The sequence below is a fragment of the Zophobas morio genome, unplaced genomic scaffold (genome assembly GCF_036711695.1).
Source record: "Zophobas morio isolate AGI-343-1 ecotype UQ-CSIRO unplaced genomic scaffold, CSIRO_AGI_Zmor_V1 ptg000004l, whole genome shotgun sequence".
Classification (NCBI taxonomy): Eukaryota; Metazoa; Arthropoda; class Insecta; order Coleoptera; family Tenebrionidae; genus Zophobas; species Zophobas morio.
The window spans coordinates 11,067,909-11,088,311 of record NW_026972109.1 but is presented as its reverse complement, the minus strand read 5'-3'; the positions used below and the strand labels follow the sequence as shown (position 1 = coordinate 11,088,311).

At 33.8% G+C, this 20,403-nt stretch overlaps 1 protein-coding gene across 1 annotated transcript; it reads right to left on the bottom strand.

Annotated features, from left to right (window-relative positions):
- Window positions 1-431: 431 nt before the first annotated feature.
- On the bottom strand, window positions 432-1,791 carry LOC135135942 (splicing regulatory glutamine/lysine-rich protein 1-like). Its single transcript, XM_064065073.1, has 5 exons — window positions 1,702-1,791; window positions 1,178-1,313; window positions 979-1,099; window positions 666-828; window positions 432-614 (listed from the first exon to the last, which is right to left on the bottom strand). Exons 1-5 carry the CDS (start codon window positions 1,789-1,791, stop codon window positions 432-434), a joined length of 693 nt encoding a protein of 230 aa, XP_063921143.1.
- Between the last annotated feature and the right edge of the window lie 18,612 nt (window positions 1,792-20,403).

Here is a 20,403-nt window from a genome sequence, read left to right as displayed (position 1 = left end):
AGGAGTCACAAGGAGCCAGTGAGAAGAAGAGGAATCAAAGAAGGGCTAGAGGGTTAGAGAGGAGCAGAGGGGGTCAGAGAGGAGCCAAAGGACCCAAGAGGTTTAAAAGAGAGGCCAGGAAGGAGCCAGAGAGGAGCAGAAAGGTGTCAGAGAAAAGCTGAGAGGAGGTAAAGAAGAGTTAGAGCGCTAGAGATGGGTCAGAGAGTCGAAACGGAGCCAGGGGGTATCAGAGAGGTCCCAAAAAGGAGCTGGAGAGCCAGAGAGATCCCAAAGAGAAGCCAGGGAGGTACCAGAGAGCCAGAAATGTCCCAGGGAAGAGCCAGAGTGCCTAAGAAAGAAGAGAGCTACAGATTGATCGGTGTACAGCCAGAGAGAAGTCAGAAACACAGGTTCTTTTCAGAATCACAATAGCATTCACCACAAATAAAAGATTAAGCAACCTCGAGAATAGCTCGCTTTCGCTCATCGTAAGATGCGCTCGCTTTGACTCTTCTCTGACTTTCTAACTCCTCTCTAGGACCTCTTAGGCTCTCTGGTACCTCCCTGGCTCCTTTCTGGGATCTCTCAGGCTCCCTGATCCCTTTCTGGCTTTCTGCCTCCTCTGTGACTCCTCTCTGAAACCTCTCTGGTCCTCTGTCTCCTTCCTAGCTGCTCTCCAGTTCCACCCTGGCTCCGCTCTGGCTCTCTGAGTTTTCTCTGGCTTCTCTCTGACTCTCAGCCTTCTCCTCGGGTCCCTGTGGCTTCTCCCTAACTTTTCGAGTCCTGTTAGCTCCTCTCTGGTTCTGACTCTTCTCTGACACTCTCACTCCTCTTTGAGACCTCTCTGGCCTTCAAATTCCTTTCTGGCTCTCTGCGTGCTCTCTGGCTCTCTGAATATTCTCAGACTTTCTGGCTCTGCTCTAGCTCCTCTTTGGAAGTTCTCTGGGTCCTCTTCGGCCTTCTAGCTCCTCTCTGGCTCCTTTCTGAATTCTCTCTAACTCTTCTTTGACATCTGTTTCACTATAGCTTTCTCTTTGGCTCTCAGGATTCTCGCTGGGTATCTGTGGCTCCTTTTTGGCTCTTTGACTCTTTTCTAACTTCTCTGTCCTGCTTTTTGATTCTGTAGCTCACCTCTGGAACCTCTCTGCCTCTATGGTGGCTCCCTGGTTACATTTTGGCTCGTTTCTGCTTTTCTAGCTCTTCTCTGGTTCTTCTTTAAACATCTGGCTCCACTTTGGCTCCTCTTTGACTCCATTATGGTTCTTGGATGTCTCGCCCGTTTCCTCTGGCTTCTTTCTGACTTTCTGACTCCCCTTTGGCTCCTGTCTGCTTCTCTGGAACCTCTTCGGCTACTTTTTATCTCCTCTTTGGCTCTTTGACTCCTCTCTCTGGGACCTTCCTAGCTCTTTTGCTCTCTGTTCTCTCCGGCACCTCTATGGCTCTAGAAACCTTTCGCTCTTCTTTTGGTCCTCTCGGCTCGCTGGTTCCTCTTTACGAGAATAAAAATCCGCAATCGATGTGAACTTAATAATAATTTCATTCTGTTCTGAAATAAATATTTTTTTTTCATTTTCCCAAGCATAATTTATTATTTTATCAGTATGTTTAACGCAATTGTTCCAATGCACAGCCGAAACTTAATTAATCACATCATTAGGGGAAGAGCTGGTTCTTGGAATGATCTTACCATAATTTCTTTTAACTTCCGACCAGCCTCAATACCCAATGCCCATGATGTTGGGCGTTCGAATCTAAATGATAACGTTTTTGGGGTTGTTTGTTGACCAATATTCCCCAGATTTGGTCTTTCATTGCCTTGGGTGGATAATAATCAATCCCACTTTTATTTAAATATGCTATAATTTTTGTCTTTGTGCAACTTTTTCGAGGAATTTCTTCCTACAAATAAAGTGAAGTTTTATTACAATATAGAATCTATGAAGACCAAATTGACACCTCAAGTCTACTATGATAACTTGCGTTATCTATTACAATAAGAGAAGGTTTCTGCAAACTTGGTATCAACGTCCTTTGAACAATTTTTCAAAATTTTCCTGGTTCATGTTATCATCATAGAATCTATGAAGACCAAATTGACACCTCAAGTCTACTATGATAACTTGCGTTATCTATCACAATAAGAGAAGATTTCTGCAAACTTGGTATCAACGTCTTTGAACAATTTTTCAAAATTTTCCTGGTTCTTGTCATCATCATAGTCTCTAGATTTGCTGTTAGTTTTAAAAAGACTCCTTCAATAAAAGCGAGTAGTTATATAGTGGGGGTTCTAGACCAGGTCAAATGAGGTCAAACTGGTCCAGCTCCCCCATTACTTTTCATCGAGCGGTCATTGACCTTTCATTTGTTGTCGAGCTTGTCGGTGCACGTGGCTGACCTTGCCAGCTGGTCCAGCTCCCCCATTACTTTTCATCGGGCGATCATTGACCTAGTCGTTGCTCGACCTTGGTCGTTTATTGCCCTCGTTCATCTCGAGATCTATCCCCTCTTTTCGTTTAGGTCGGGGAGGGATCTCGGACGCAATCTCGCATCCCCACTTCCGTTTTATACTTGTATAAAAGTCGATGGATTCGTCTGTAGGAATTACGTTTATTGCCCTTGGTCATCTCGAGATCTATCCCCTCTTTTTTTTTTAGGTCGGGTCGCTGCACGGGGCTGGCCTTGGCTGACTTGCCTTAGGACTTCACGTGCCTGACCTGTACGTTTTGGCAATGCCTTTTACTCGATCGACCTGACCCGTTTTTCCATAGTCAGGTTGGCCGAGCGGTCTAAGGCGTCAGATTTAAGCTCTGATTCTCGAAAGGGAGCGTGGGTTCGAATCCCACACCTGACAGTTTTTTTTTTTTCGTTCGTTATTTTGACGTTTTGTGTTGCGATTAAATAAAACACAGTTTAATATAGTATTATTTATTGAGGAAACCTTGAATACAACCAATTGTAAATACATTTAGCATTGTTTAAAGAACAGTAACATTTTTTATTATTAGCAATATGTTTATCACATGCTGGGATTTCTTTAGATAATTTCACAGAGTCTTCAATTGTTTCGAGGTTCACAATTTTGGGGCAGTCTTTTCCTAGCGTTTCCCTAAGGTAATTTTCTTTACATTTTCCTTTTACATATAAGATCTCCACTGCATATTCCTTGATGTATTTGAACAAAATTTCTTTTACAGATATCTGCTCCTTGAAGCCGTCATTAAATCTCAACATGTGATGATAACGTTCTAGATATCTAGCTTGTTTCTTCGTTCTTTCATCGATTTCTTTGAGTTGTTTTGTAGATTTGAATGTTTCGTGTATTGTGTTAATTCCATCGTAAATCGCAAGTTCTTTTACAATGAATTCAGGTAGACAAAAACCTTGTACGTCGACTACAACCAACTTCATCGTATCAATTATGTCAACTGACTGAGAGAAAAGCGACTATGTAATTTTTTTTTTATCAATCCAACTGTTGTGGGTGTTATTAAATCCTAACCATTTAACATAAAGTTGATTACCTTTCTTTTTTAAAACTTTTTCAACGAGATATACACCTGGATGCTTAACTTTCAATAGTTCCATTTCATAGAAACCACCTAAAATGTTTTCACCCTTTTCATCTTTCAAAAAATATGTGGTGGGATTAGTGAGATTAATTTTTCTTATTATGAAAATCTCATTTGACCAATTGGGTGTGTATCCCTTATCGAATATTCCGCGATACTTACTTATTCTTACGTTATCACCAACTTTAAATTTTGATTTATTGCTAACTATTTTAATCTGAGTATAAGCAGCTTTTAGAATAGCGTTTTCATTACTTTTGTTAACTTGTGACGGTTTCATTTTTATAGTACGATGATAAGAATTATTATATCGATGTACCACATTTGCCAATAAATCTAACCATTTATAATTTCCTTGCAAACTAAATTCTTTCCACATTAAATTTTTTAATGTGCGATTTACTCTTTCGACGATTGAGGCTTTTTTTAAACTGTAGACATTGTAATGATTAATTTTGTATTTTTTCATAAGATTTTGAAACTTTACGTTGTAGAATTCTTTTCCTTGATCTGTTTGTAAATTTTTGGGTAACCGTACGATTTTGGATAAAATTGTTTCCATTGCAGTGGCGATTTGTTGAGCATCTTTTGACTTTACAGGGACAGCCCACACGTATTTTGAGAAACAGTCAATAACAACAAGTATATATTTGTATCCTCTGTTTATCTTAGCATACGGTATCATTTCCACTAGATCTGCTTGTAATGTTTCATTAATACCTTTTATTATAACCTTGCGTCGTTTAAAATTAATTCTTACGGGTTTGTGCAATTCTGCAACAATATCTCTTTTAATGGGAGTTGGCTCATACACCTTCTTGCGTTTCATTTTTATCAGTCTTATGTATATAATGTGCTTTCTCGGCACTAACTAACGATTCTTCAAAATTAACAGGACATTTTATTATCATTTCTGCGAACAAATTTGGTACATTTTCTGTTTTATTTACAGCATATTTGAACGATATTCGATCACCGTTACGTAGTACAAATCCTTTCAATTCTTCTTTACTAAAAAATTTGTTATTTACATAAACATTTATTTCATTAATGGTAATATTCAATTTTGTAAGGGTTCCAATTTCTAAAGGAAACGTATAGTGCGTTTCTTTAGAATTTAATACATACGTGTTTTCCACGGTTTTATCGGATTCGAAGCGAAATATCAGATTATAGAACATATAGTTTGAAATAGTAATCATATCATTGTCGATAGAACCTGAAAGTTTAGCATGTTTTAACAAATGACGCCCGAATTTATCCAGAGTCATATTAAGCTATAATTTTAGCTTCGCGTAGTTCTTCTATTATAGAAACGATTTCGTTTTGATGACCTGAATGGCCTGCTGTCTGGGAAGCGACTAACAACTTCAGTCTTTCAACTAATTCATTTGGATCTTCCCAATACACATAATCAACTTTATTTGTGTTTACTTCTTTAAATAGTACTTGACCACCTTTCTTCGGTTTTTTATACTTCGTGAGAGTTGAGAATAATGGTCCTATAATATTTTTGTATTTCATCGAACTTGTACCCAATATTCGATCATTTTCATCGAAATTTCTTCGATATGCATTGGTTTTTTCTAAAATTTTTTTGTAAATTTCCTTGTCTTCCGTAGTAAAATGAACAGGCTTCTTTTTAAAAATAAGTTCATAAATTCCAGGAGTCCCTTTAAAGATTTCATTGTCTATTTTTATATCTGGACCTATAAATTGTACCTCCTTCGAACCAATATAAAATTTCTCTGAGAAAGTGTCATGTCTTACGCCTGTTCTGTGATCAAATTTACTTTCTGCATCGTGATGCATTTCGTCAATATATTTTCTGGGTAATTCATCAAAATCATTTAAATATTCGTTGTAAACGTCTGTATCAACGATGTTTTTAATATAATTTTTACTTAACTGAACAGATTTTTCAAGAACCTCATTGAAGTTATAATTATCATTGTCTTCCTCGGGAATGTATTGGAACACATTGTCCTGTGCATCTGTTTTATTTATTGATTCTTCGAAATCTTCCTGTGATAAAACATCATATTTTGAACTAATCGGACTCATTCGATCTTCTTTTTCATTTTTGATGGCATCGATTCTTTTCACAAGGTTAGCAACTTTTGTAGCAATTCTTTTTTGTCTTGGCGTGAAAATTTCTGCTTGCTTTGGTGTAGTAACAATAGTTTTTTTCTCACGAACAGGAGACAGAATTGTATTTTCTAACTTTCGCTTTGCAGGTGTACTGTGCTCAATGTTCGACACATTTTTTGTTTTCACATCTTGATTACTTTTTATTGGATTTTCACTCCGTCTCTCAATTAATGTTTCCAAATGTTTAGTGAGGGGTTCATACTTTTTCTCTTCATTTCGTTGAGTTGCTTTAATTAGTTCTAATTTTCTTTGTAAATCTTTTCTTTTCTTAATCAGTTTCTTTTTTAAATCAACCACATCTGATATTTTTGAATCCATGTCTCCTAAGGCTTCCGAAAATACAAATAAACTGAATCTATTTATTTGAATGATAGGCTTATATACCTATGCAAAATTTCACAAACATTCTATAAAAATACTTTATTCAATAGTACAGATGCACATGTTTTGTTTTGTAATGATCTCTTATATGATCTTTATAGTAGCAGTATATACATGGTAAGTTAGGAGTATCTGTTTCACCTCCACATTTTGGACATTTATATTTTACAGGAACTGGCATGTTGAATGTTCAACATACTTCTATAGACTGAAATTATGAAAATGGATCAATAAAATTATCAAATCCTTTTCTAAACCGACCACTACGAATTTCGTTCTCTTTATCGACTACTAAAAAATCATAACTGTTTTGCCAGCAAAATGAACACATTTCTTTAAATTTATCAAATGAGATATCAGTGCCGATATGATCATCATAGATATGGCGCAAGTTTAAATTATCTTGCTTAAATAAAATGATAAAATTTGCGTTGTCTCTTATTAAATGCTTAGGAATACATGTGTAGGTTTGACATAAATAAAAACAATCTATATTTCTGTGTCGTCCCATGCTAAAATATTCTTTCATTAAATTTTGCTTGTCACATGCCACATCGTCAAAAATAAAGACAGAATTAGTTTTAGCTTTGTGCGGTGGTGGTATGTTGTTATTGTCGAAATTGCTGAAACTATAAAAATTTATACCTTTAATAGGTTTTAGAAGATTTTCCAAATATTGATATTTTGGTTGGAAAAGAGATTTAGAATACACATAGACATTTTCAAATCTTAAACCATTTGGATGTTCGATTAAACCTATCATAACATTAGTCTTTCCGCAGTTAGACGGTCCGACAATAATACATCTTACTGTAGACGGTAAAAGATCCCCATGTCTTTTATTCCCACTATTAATTTTGATATCGTTATTATTTATCGGCAATTTGAGGTTTTGAGGTGTCAAACGCATTTCGACATCTGATTAAGAAACTGACATGTGGGGGGGTATAAATACTAAATTTTTCTACGTTTCCGTTAGTAGTTTAGCTGATCCGAAAGTTTGAGTATAAATGAAGATTACGAAGCGAAAAAGGAACAGTCGTCGGATTGAGACCTACAGAAAGAGATATTGTGGACGTGGGATCGTAAATTCGGTTATTAATAAATTACCGTTTGAACTTCATATTCCCGGTTATAACTTTTGTGGACCAGGAACTAAATTAGAAAAACGATTAGCAAGAGGAGACAAAGGCCGGAATCAATTAGATGAAGCTTGCAAATTTCACGATATAGCTTATGGTGAACATAAAGATTTGGAAAATCGACATAAGGCCGATAAAGTTCTGTTAGATAAAGCGAAACTTAGACTACGTTCTTCGGACGCTTCTTTGGGCGAAAAAGCTGCTGCTTTAGGTGTTGCGGCTGCGATGAAAGCTAAAATAAAACTCGGTATGGGTTGTCGAGTCAAAAGACAAACTAGCAAACGTGGAAAAGTCTTGAATTTTAATGATTTAAGAAATTCCGCCAGACTTGCTTTAAAAAATAAGAAATTTAAGAATATGAACGATGCTGTAAAAGTGGCCATGAGAGCAGTAAAATCATCAAAAGGAAAAAAGAGAGTGAGACCTGTTCGTCACAGACGTATAATACCCATACCGAAAAGTGGTGGATTTTTACCTCTACTACCAATATTTGCCGCTTTAGGCGCTCTGGGATCTCTAGGTGGTGGCGCAGCAACCATTGCAAAAGCTGTTAACGATGCTAAATCAGCTAAAGAACAGTTGAAAGAAAATCAACGACACAATCAGAAAATGGAGTCGATAGCTGTAGGAAAGTCAGGAAGTGGATTATATTTGAAACCATATAAAAGAGGATATGGTCTTTTTTTAGCTCCATCAAAATTTCAAAAGAACTCCCGATAAATATTCCAAAACATGCTCTCACCAACATCGACATTTACAAATATGTAAAGCGTTTGAAAATTCCCCGCTTCAGAGGAGTTTTTATGAAAAATTCACTTCCAAATAAAGTACGCCTTAATGAGTGTGGTATATTAAATTTAGACAATAAGGAAGGTCCTGGAACACATTGGACAGCTTATAAAAAAACTCGAAACGAAGTTATATACTTTGATAGTTATGGAGATTTGAGACCACCTCTTGAACTGATCAAATATTTACAAAGCAACGGTTTCTGTAATATAGTATATAATTATGAATCTTTACAGACTTTTAATAGTATTAATTGTGGACATTTGTGTTTAAGATTCCTATATAACTGCTACAAATAAAATTGTTTGAAATTCGAGCGTTTTAGTTGAACTGTTAGTGTCGTCGAAGTAAGTTGCACGATGTCCAACGTATTCTCATTGGATGGAAACAGTTCTGTACTTTCGAGCAGATACTATCCACCAATTATCTTGGAAGATTATAACTATGCTTTAGGATTAGAAAGTTTGGTTACTTGGAATTCTTTTCCAAATATCGATAGCAATAACAACAAATTTTATTTTTTTACACCAGACAAAAAAGAGCATTACATAGAAATTCCCGAGGGTTCTTACGAGATAGAAGACATTGAGTCGTATTTAAATAAAGAAATCAAAAACTATATGGAACATTATTTTCAATACGAAATTGACAAACACGGAAATAGAATAAAGAAATTTAAAATGTTAACACCAAGCTTAATAATTAGAGGAAATAATAATACTTTAAAATCGGAAGTTAAATGTACTCTTGATATAAATTTTTCAAGAAAGGATTCGTTAGGGAATTTATTGGGATTTAAGGATACCATTCTGAAAGCGCATAAAACTCATATATCAGATTTTCCAGCAAAAATTTTAAAGGTAAATGCTCTTTGCGTTTATTGCAATATAGTAACTGGTTCATACAAGAACGGAAGTCCCGTTCACGTTATCCATCAATTTTTTCCAACAGTACCACCCGGTTACAAAATAGTGGAACGACCATTAAATGTGATATATCTACCAATTAATACGAAACAAATAGATGAAATAATCGTTAAAATAACAGATCAAGAAGGTAATATTGTTAGTTTCAGAGGTGAAGAGGTAGGTGTACGGTTGCATCTTAAGAAGGTCACGTGATGGGTATTATATTTAATGAAAATCTAAAAAACCGAAATTCGGTATATATAAGTAGGGCAATGAAAAAGAGATCAGTCAGTCCTTTGAGAAGGGTCAAACGTTTAACTTTAGGCAATCGTAAATTTCTTGAATCTCTAGGATTAACGGTCTTGAAATAATATTTTTATTGAATATATAAATCAGCAATGAATTTTGAAATATTAAACGTAAGCGAAAAAGCTGCCTATGATCATTCAATTTATTATGGAGAAAGACATACACACCTACCTTATTCTAACAGTTCATTTAACTACGATGATGAAATAAGAATTCCTATTGAACATCAAGATTTATACACTTTTCCACATTTGAGTACATTGCATATAGAGGGTAAGGTTATTGTGAAGAATGAAATCGACGAAATTGTACAGAAACCAGAAATCAAATTTGTAAATAATGGCGTTCTTCTGATGTTTAATCAAATAAGATATGAAATTGCTGGAGTCGTTGTGGATAGTATTAGAAATCCTGGGTTAGCGTCTACCATGAAAGGATATGTAACGTATAACAGTAATGAAAGCGTAGCTCTAGAGAATGCTGGATGGTTTCCCAAAAAAGATTCGAATATAATTAAGGAAAATGGAACTTTTGAAGTTTCGATTCCATTAAAAATGATTTTTGGTTTTTGTGAAGATTTTAAAAAGACCATTTTGAATGTAAGACAGGAGCTTGTTTTGGTTCGTTCTAATACCGATGTGAATGCTTTAATTTCCTCAAATGATAAATACAAAATTAAAGTACAACTTAGTAAAATATGCTGGAAAATGCATCACTTGTCCGTGTCCGATGCCGAAAGGATCGCATTAATCGATATTGTAAGAAGCAACAGGGAATTGGATATTATGTTTAGAAGTAAAGAATTACATGAATTTGCTCCACCAGTACAATCGATAACAAATACTTGGACTATTAAAACTTCCTTAGAAAAACCTCAGTACATACTTTTTGCATTACAGCAAGGAAGAAAAAACCAATTGAAGAAAAACTACAGTCAGTTTGATCATTGTAATCTGAGAGATGTAAAATTGTACCTTAATGATACCATGTATCCCTACGACAACCTGAATGTTGATTTCACAAATAATCGGTATGCAATTCTCTATGATATGTTTAAAGAATTCCAGACATCGTTCTTATCCAAACAAACCAGCGAACCATTATTCGATAAGGATGAATTTAAAGAAAAGACGCCTATAATAGTAATCGACTGTTCTAAACAAACGGAAGCTTTGAAGAGAGGCCCCGTTACAATCACTTTGTGGTTTGAGACGATCTCTGGTATTCCTGCAGACACTACAGCCTACTGTCTTATTCTTCACGACCGAATGGTAAAATACATCCCTGCACAAGATGTCGTCAGAGTGTTGTAAATAATTTAACCTGTTATTGTATTATTATTATGTTTGGGGGTAAATAAAACTACATATAACCCATTTCTGTGTGTTTTATTCATGGCTACCAGAAATTACATGTAAAGTTTTCTTATAATCATCTAACTTAATCGAGGGCCATTTTGTTGAATCCGGTCCCTCAGTCCATCCTAATGGTATTTCAGGATTGGCTTCTCCTTTGACAATGTTCTTTTTGATCCAGTTGAAAATTCTTCGGTGCTCCTGATTTTGAGAAGGTTGAAATGCGAAAGAATCGTAATTTATTATTTCTAAAGACTCATAGAAAGTACTGAGCGCTTTATGGTTTGCCAAATACGCAGCCCGACACATAAATTCATCCACGCACTGGTCGATCCTTCGATAATTTTTCCGGATATTCTCAACAGGATAGAATATATCTCCAAGATTCTGCCAGCGATTATCACTCAATAATTTATAAATAAAACATTTATACGTTAGAGTATTGTCCAAATAGTTGGTGGTCATCAAAAACTCCAAAGCAGCATAATTTAAATTTTCAATTTGGTCTCTTTCGCATACATGTAGAAATGCATCAATGTAACCATCGACACATTGCTTTCTTTGTAGCAGAATACAAATGTCAAGTGTATAAAAGTCACTTTCACTTTCGGCAATCCATTTAAACACTTCGTCCGGTACAATAAAATCTTTTTTATCGATGAGATGAAGGAATAAATTTAATTTCGTTCGATCACTCGCAGCGGCTTTAAGATATGTTTTGTACACATTTTCGGATGCACAAAATGCTTGTAAATCAACAAATTGTCTCAAGTCAGACATTGTTGTAATAATGAAATAACCAACATCGAATAAATCATCTGTGAAATTTAATTGCTTATATATGGCAATCCCCACTTTTTTTAACTTACGTGCGAAATATGATATCCCCAAGGTTTCGTATCCGTTGCAAATCTTGTGACAATCCTTTTATCATCACTTGGGCTGAGAACTACTTTTTCTTGTTTTACTGTGTAAACAGTATGATGTTTGGACTTGATGAGTCTTTGTGATTTTTCGTAACTTCGATTATTAAATAAACATTCTTTGTAATTTTCAAACGTTATTGTTTTAAGTGATGCTTTTGTACTACCTTTGGATTTTTTAACTAATTTTTTATTGAAATCGTCACTTGCAATTCTATATGCGTACATTTTAGATCTGAGACCCACAAATTCTAGCATAATCTTACCGTTATTTTCATCTTTCATTAAACCTGGTACTTTCTTATTTTTCAGTTCTATATCATAAATATTATATAAATCATAGTCAGAAGTATCAAATCGATGTGAGTCTTTCTTAATATATTTGTATATATCGTCTACGTGAAATTCATAAATTAGGCTGTCAGTGTCGGTATAAAGTAACTTAGCATTATTTTTAAATGTTTTTTTAATATAGTCATAATGAAATTCATAGAGAAAAGTTTTAGAAATATCTAAAATGCAAAAACCAACATAAATTGGTTTATTCAAAAATACTTCTAATTTACTCATTTCGATTATTGCTGAATCATCGTCAAATACAACAGAACTGTGAAAATTTGGTTTAGATATAAGAGAACGAACTCCCCATCTTCCCTCCCATTTACTAACCAATCGAATATCGCGATGTTTTCTTACATTTTCCATGCATTTACCATAAATAGCATTAATCATTAATTTAAAAAAATCTTTTTCAAAATCGTTCTTTGCTTGCTGCCTAAGTTTTGTATTTAAATCTATATATTCCTTTAACCACGCAGATTGTTTGAATTTCATAACACGATGTACACATTTTATTTTCATACCAAATTTTGTATACATTTTTAAATTCCGATAATGAATAATATAATTTTTCTTGGGATATAAAGTCAACAATAACTTCTTAAGTTTAGATCTTGAAATGGGCGGTATCATATGCTCTGGAGCTAATGGTAAATCACTATGAATTTCATGTAAATCTATTGGATAATCTAAATCGCATTCAATAATATAACCGATTGCTGAATTTTCTGGGGTATCTAAGATATCAGCTATATTGAAATTTTCTACAAACTCAAATTTTCCATACGGTAAGTATTGAGACATTGCCGCTCCGTAAAGGTTGTTAACATCAAAATACATTAAATAGGTACTATCTTTCGAAGGATCATATTCTTCTTTTGGCATGTATTTGTTATTGGCTTTACCATATCTATTGGAACACTGCGAAACTCCACCTCTAATACCTCTTTCTACAAATAGAACTTTATCTATATCCGTTAAAAGTTCTAGTTTAATTTCTGTTGTTTTTAACATAGCATCAAATGTTAGGCCCGGAGCAGTATAATAATGCAACGGATCAAGTTGATAAGTATTTAAACAAGTAGTTCGAAAAGCTTCAAATACATCGGCTAGAAGAAGCACATCAGTTTTTAAATATAAATCAGAATATTCTCCTAATGTATGAATATTAAAAGTATTCCATACATTGGTAGCATGGGAATAATCTTCATATTTAATATTTTCATCGGATAAGCGACTATAGAAATCCTCCTTTTCGGGCAATTTTGTTTCAAGTAGTTTCTCCCAGGAGTTTATATAATCGTAAGGAAAAACTCCCTTTCTGTTTAACAAATCAAATTCTTCCATATTATTACAATTTGCCAACGTAATAATTTTCTGAGAATTATCTAAATTGGAGGAAAGTTTGTCTAAACTATGTGGCATAAATCTGAAAGAATCAATAAACCGTAAACTAACTTTCGTGTCTTCGACAAATTTAGTAAACGAGATATATCTTTCTTTGTTAATGGGAAGTAACTTAATATCACCTTTTATTGAATTTGAAAGTTCTTTAATAAAAAAATGGGCATCATATCCGCTCATATTATGAAAGACCACGGGTATAACACAAATATCTTTATAATTTAAATTACAACTTTGATGGGCAGCGCCTCTATACATTCCAGTTAAATGACTATGATCGCGTACTTTTGTGTTCTTTTCCGAAAATCCTTTTTTACATATATGACATATTTGGGAGGATTCAAACTGCTCACGTTCTTCCGTAGTTAATGTTTCCATAGAAATAACGTTCTGAAATTTATCGTTGCAAAAATGAGCCATTCGATGTAACTCCTGAACGAACCATTGAATGCAATTTTTACCTCGATACAAACGAAATTTAGAAAATGAATTATCATATGAGCAGTGAAAATAGTAAGCAATGCTGTGCGCAATATGTTTTTGATAAGTTTCGGTCTTATTCGTGGTGGACATATGCTGTTTGGTACAATCAAGAAGAATACTCTCGAGATCTGCATAAATAGTAAAAGGTACTTTTTCTTGATGTCTATAATTTTGAAAATACAAGTAATTTTCGTTTTCTGTTGGCAGTCTTATGGAATATTTATTAATACTCTGGCATGAAGTTTTATGTTTTTGGAGCAATTCCTCTGTGGTGAAATGGTTTAAGCATCTTTCGCATATATGAAATTTACATTTATGGAGGGAAAGTTGCGTAGCTAAAAGAGCTGACAAATTTTTGATCCATACGAAATGATAGAGCAATTGTTGATCTTCAAAGTTATCATTACTGTTATTAGTATTTTGTATTTGTCTTTCAGCGGGTAGCATAAGCAAATTAATTGCTTTATAAGAATTTGAAAATCTAGTGCTTAAACGACAAGGTAAAATTTTTTTCTTCTCGATGCAGTATAAATTAATGGCAAGATTGTTGAGTTCCTCAAATTTTTGAATGTCTTTAATTGTGATTGGAAAGTCTAAATTATCATATTTCAACACATTTTTGAAATGAGGATACGATGATTTTCGGTCTGAATGTTTATCGGTAGGAAATAAAGCCGAAACTATGGCCCAAAGAAAACAATATTCATCATTATTTTGTACATTAATTATTGCATGTTTTTTTTTTATAAAATCTGGTGTGGATACAAAAGTTGAATAGCCGAATTTAATTGGGTCGTATTTATTTATGTTAATTTTCAATCCTAAAATTTCATACAACGCCCAACCGGAATCCTTTTCTGCAAATTCCTCTAATTTTTTCATGATTTTATCAATGACGTTTTCTTCGTACCATTCCTTTAAATTTGTGTATTGATCAATGTGCTGATTTTTTGTTGAAAATGTTTTAATGTCTGTTTCACCAGAGTGCGGTTGAATAAAATTTGCCGAAAAAATTACATTTACCTTAAGCATTGAGTTTTTCCGTTCTTTTTTAATTCTAAACATAAAGCATTTAAAAGATTGTTGAAAAAACTGAAGAGGATCTTTAATGTGGTGGTTACTTATAAATCCTGTACGAATTCGTTGTTGAAAACAGGATTCGACATCCTGCCATGTTACATTAGTCACCGGTTTAAATTTGACTGTTTTAATATAGCCTTCACCAGTTTTTATAGATAATTGTTTTTTCTTATTTAAAAGCTTTAGGCGATAAAATTTCAAATACGCCAAACTTGTTTCTAAGGAATTTGCGTTTTCCAACATATTTTCTCGATGGATTTTACATTTGAGTGCTTTTCTAATTATTCTAATACTGGTATTGATATAAACTAAAAAATGTTTAGTTTCTTCGATTGTTTTGATTTTACTTATGTATTCATGAATTAGCTTAAGAGAGTTTTTACATATAGCCGTCACTGATTCTTGTGATTTCATTTTTTGTCGTGAAACTTGCTCACCACAGCAGAAAAAAAGAAACACTACTATTTCCCGTTGACTAGTTTCTTGTTTATATGAGAATTAATTTGCAAGTTACAACTTGCAAGTCGTAGTTGAAAACGTGGTCGTAAGAAATAAATTCAAGTCAGCGAAAAATGAAACATGATGAAAGCAATTGAAGGAGGGAAAAAAGTAGGGGTGGGGATTAATATAGTGTATAAATTAAAGATCACACAAAAGAACAGATTAATAAGTGTTCTACAAGTACATATCATAAAAATTAATTAACGACAGAAATGGGTAAGCTTATATATATTTTTTTTTTGTAGTATTTAATTTTTTTTTTTTTTGTATAGAGAAATTTGTTATCTGCCCCTATGATGTCAGCCACAGGCTTTTAGAGAATAGGCTGAGAAAGCATATTTTCAAATGCCACCGGGATGCCTGGGAAAGGGAGCGAAAACTCTGGGAGAATGCACTTCCAAGACCATCTACACCACCCCCACCACCATCAAAGTGGTTCAGCCAACCACCACCAACACCACCGCAAGTGGAAAACTGGGACAACGAATTCTCAGGGACCTATGTCCCAAAGTTAGATAGATCCCTGTTTTTAGATAGAACAGCCTTAAACGCCTACCATGCGACATTTAACAAATATATAAGAAAACAATAATTTGTTATTTCTATCGCTATCACCCCACCACCATTATTTACCACACCATCATTTACCACCTCTAAAAACTTCTTCCCTACAAATATCAACGACCACAACTAAGTATTTGTGTCTGTGTACAAGAAGATAAGTCTAAGATGTTTCTGCCTAGCAATGTATTAATACTATTAAGTGTGCTTGTTGAAAACAACTTGTATATTTACACCACTTCAAATATAAGTCTGCTGTATATTCAGACGTACGAAAAAGAATTTTGGGAAAAAATGACTCCGATCAATCTAATCGAAACCAGTTATCATCTCTTCTATGCGAAAAATATAACAATGCAGAATCATTTGACGTACAAGATAAAAACGGAAGAAGAAAATCACCAATTTTCCAATTGGTTAATAATAGAAAATACTAAGAACAGTCGCAGTTCAAAGGAGGTCATTGATTTTTGTTTAAGAAACGATCGTGTATGGTTTGCTTCATTTTTTGTCATATTCACGATAATGACTGTAATAGTGGGATGTTGGGACCTGGCTGCTCGTTAATGGTGGTGGTGATGGTTGTTGCTATATATATAGAATTCCGCAACAACAAACTATTCATTTCATCCAAACAATGTTCGGCTTAAACTGCACACTTGTTCTATCAACCATTCTAATTCAGAAAGATTTTTATTTATTGACTGATAGCAATGTTACTGATGTCTATCTACAAACTATTGATAGTAGTAAAGAATGTACTGTTAGAAAAATGTTAGAAATTAAAAATGGGCATGAACAACTACATATGTTTTATTCAAAAAATGTATCTTCCTCGAACCAACTGCAATATCGGCTAGAATTAGTCTTCAAAGACAACACTCGATGCAAGTCGCCGAATTACACCATCTTTAACGATTATAGTGGATACAAGAATTCTACAGGTGCAAATGTTACAGAATATTGTTTGGCAAAACCATGGATATGGATATTTACTTCAGTAGGAGCAATTATTTTTGCAATCGTATTTTGTCTGTTACTTTATTTAGTACTAATTTGTTTCAGTTATTTTAGTAAATACAATACTCAAACAAATGTATGATTCAATAAAACAATTAGTTATTATTAATAGTTTTATTTAATGTCCTTTAACATATTTATTTAACAGCATCAGTACTACGATTTAATACAACAATAAGTTATTTAATATGTTTTAAATTATTTGTCCAGCAGCACGATATGACTCATCACGATCTACCACCACAGCAGTGATTTTTGATGATTGTTTATAGGTTTTTGATTTTCGTTTTTTAATGATGTTTTGTTGTTTTCATATAAAATTCAACAAAAAGCCGTTTTTGGTTAACTTGAAATTTTTTTTTTTAATGTCTTAGTATATTTAGTTGTGATGGTAGTAGTCATATAACAATACATATAAAGAACAACCTATTTCGCTTTTTTTTTTTTTTTTTTTTTTTTTTTTTTTTTTAAGTGTTGCATGTTGGGCTTATTCGAATCCTTTTTCGATGGTCTTTTTTTCGACCTGAAAAAATTTTTACGTAGCGACCTCGAAAAAACTAGAAATGGCTCCTGTATCTAGGTCGATGTGGACAGAATCGATTTTTTTGAGCAGACTTATGCGTTCGTTCCAGAAGAAGGTTTTGATGTATACAACCGATATTCTATCTCTTACCATTTGGACACTAGAAACTTTTGCCCTTTTCTCCCTTATTTTCAACTTTTTTGAAAATTTTTTTTGCTCAACATATGGCTTAATTTTTTTAGCTTTTCCCCGTTCCCCTGAGCCGACATGCTACCTCTTACCGCTTACGAACTATGACGTTTTTTCGTTATTACTACTAAACGGTAGCAAAAAATATTTATTTTGCTAAGTGGACCTATAGACTGTTCACTCAGAAATATTTTGGTACAAAAATATATTTTTTAAGTTTTACCGTTTGGGCGCCACAAACTTTTGCCCTTTTCACAGTCATGTCAAAAGTTAGCGAAAAACCGTCGACGGCTGTCGATATTATTTGTTTTTGTCAATCTTTTTTGCTCTATACACGAACCTCCTATCTCTTACCATTTTCGAGTAACAAAAATTTTTTCTATTTAAACGGTAGATACACCTATGAGTCATAATCATTTTTACACACGATTAGATAGTACTTCATGAATATGCATTTGATTTTGTGGAAAAACAAACTTTTCAAAATTTGGATTTTTTTTTTGAGATTTTTTTTGTTTTAATTTTTCTTTGGATTCTTTGAATTTTTTAATTTTTTTTTTTCACCAAAACTTCTAATTTACTTTCCTACTGCTCAAGGAAAACTTTTTTTCGAATTTTGACAACCTTTTTTGACAAAAATTGTTGCGCCCCAAACTCAAATTTTCACATATTTAATTACATGGACCTATTGATTATTCATCCAAAAATATTTTGACACAAAAAACAAATTTTTAACTAATTCCGTTTGGTCACCACAAACTTTTGCCCTTTTCTCCGAAATGCTAAACTCAAACTAAAAACCGTCGACACAGGTGCATGTGTTTCGTATTTTAGGAACTTTTTTGTTCTTTGCACGAACCTCGTATCTCTTACCGTCTTCGAGTAAAACATTTTTTTTTTATATTTAAACAATTATTGCACCTCCAACCCACATTTATTTTTACACAAATGTGTCATTAGTTTATAGGGATGCATTTTTATTTTTTTAACAAACTTTCTGCCCTTTATCACCCTCAAGCGATAATTCTTTTTTTTAATATTTCCGAATACGTCCCTGTCTATTGCGACAAAAGCGTCCAGTTCCGTAAGAATTTGCTGAAACAGCATCGCGTTATTTCATTCTGTGTTGTAATAATGACGGGCGGCGTGTTTCGGTTTATGAATTTTACCGTGAAAAGATTTGGGAAAAAGGTGGTTTTGTTGAACTAAATGGTGGCTTCTGTGAAGTGTGCGTGTATTTGAATGTTTTCGAGGGAGAACGGATGATTTTATTGCCTGTTTTCAATGTCGTAAGTAACAATTTTTTTAATTTTTAACAACACACTCGCCTTCTGACATTTGAGATTTTATTCTAATAATCACGGACAAATAAGCTTAAATCGGCAGAAAGTTGCTGATGAACATTTATTTATTAAGAAAATAACAGGAGTTTTGTCGGAGCAAACACGGCTTTTATTCGTTGCTGTTATTCCCAATTAAATAATTTTAGATGAGACTGGGGAAAATAATACACCAAACGAAATAAACAATATTTATTATAATTTCAATTACAGCTTAAGATTATACAAACTAGTTCGTATTTTATACATTTTAAGAAACTAATAAGTTTTAAATTTAAATCTAATTTACGACGCAGTGGTTTAACCGCAATGTGCACAGTTATTTAACTGATTTTCTTTGCTGAATAATTTTCAATTCTGAATCCAATTTTTCGATTGTTTCTCTAAATTTTCGCTTCTTCTCCATCATTTTTTCGATTAAGGGCTTTATTTGCAATTCGAAACGTTCCACATTCATTTGAAATCTTTTAACATCGTATAACCAAGTATTAATTCGGCTTTCTTTATCATTTATTAAGAAAATAACCGGAACTTTGTCGAAACAAACACGTCTGTTATTCATGACAGTTTGCAATCAAATATTTTTTACATGAGACTGGGGAAAATAATACACCGAACGAATTAAATAATATTTATTATAATTTCTATTACAGCTTAAGATTATTCAATTTAGTTCTTATTTCATACATTTTAATTGCTTCTTTTAAATAACTAATTCGTTTTAAATGTAATTCTAATCTACGACGAAGCAGTCTAACTGCACTTGATTTGTTTTCCACATGAACCAATGCCTTCTTCATTCTTCGATAAATTCGATATTGATGGTTCGACCGATCGGACCTCTATTTACCAAGTACAATTTCAAGCCGTTCACGATCTTCTGGTTCAGATCGCTGATCACTGAGTCGGTGAATTTTTCGGTAAATCTCTGTGGAAGTATCGTTCTAGACTCTTCAAGTTGCACAAATATCTTGTCACCGTACTTTGTAGACAGTTTACTAAAATTTTTTGTTAAAAATTTTTTATTTTCTTCTAAAGTTTTCGCACTCACAAAAGCTTGCAAGTGAGACTCTTTATTCAAGGTAGAAATGAAAGATGACATTTCTAAGTGTTAAATAATTGAATTCAAAAAACTAATTAATTCTTACACACGAATCCATCGACTTTTATACAAGTATAAAACGGAAGTGGGGATGCGAGATTGCGTCCGAGATCCCTCCCCGACCTAAACGAAAAGAGGGGATAGATCTCGAGATGAACGAGGGCAATAAACGACCAAGGTCGAGCAACGACTAGGTCAATGATCGCCCGATGAAAAGTAATGGGGGAGCTGGACCAGCTGGCAAGGTCAGCCACGTGCACCGACAAGCTCGACAACAAATGAAAGGTCAATGACCGCTCGATGAAAAGTAATGGGGGAGCTGGACCAGTTTGACCTCATTTGACCTGGTCTAGAA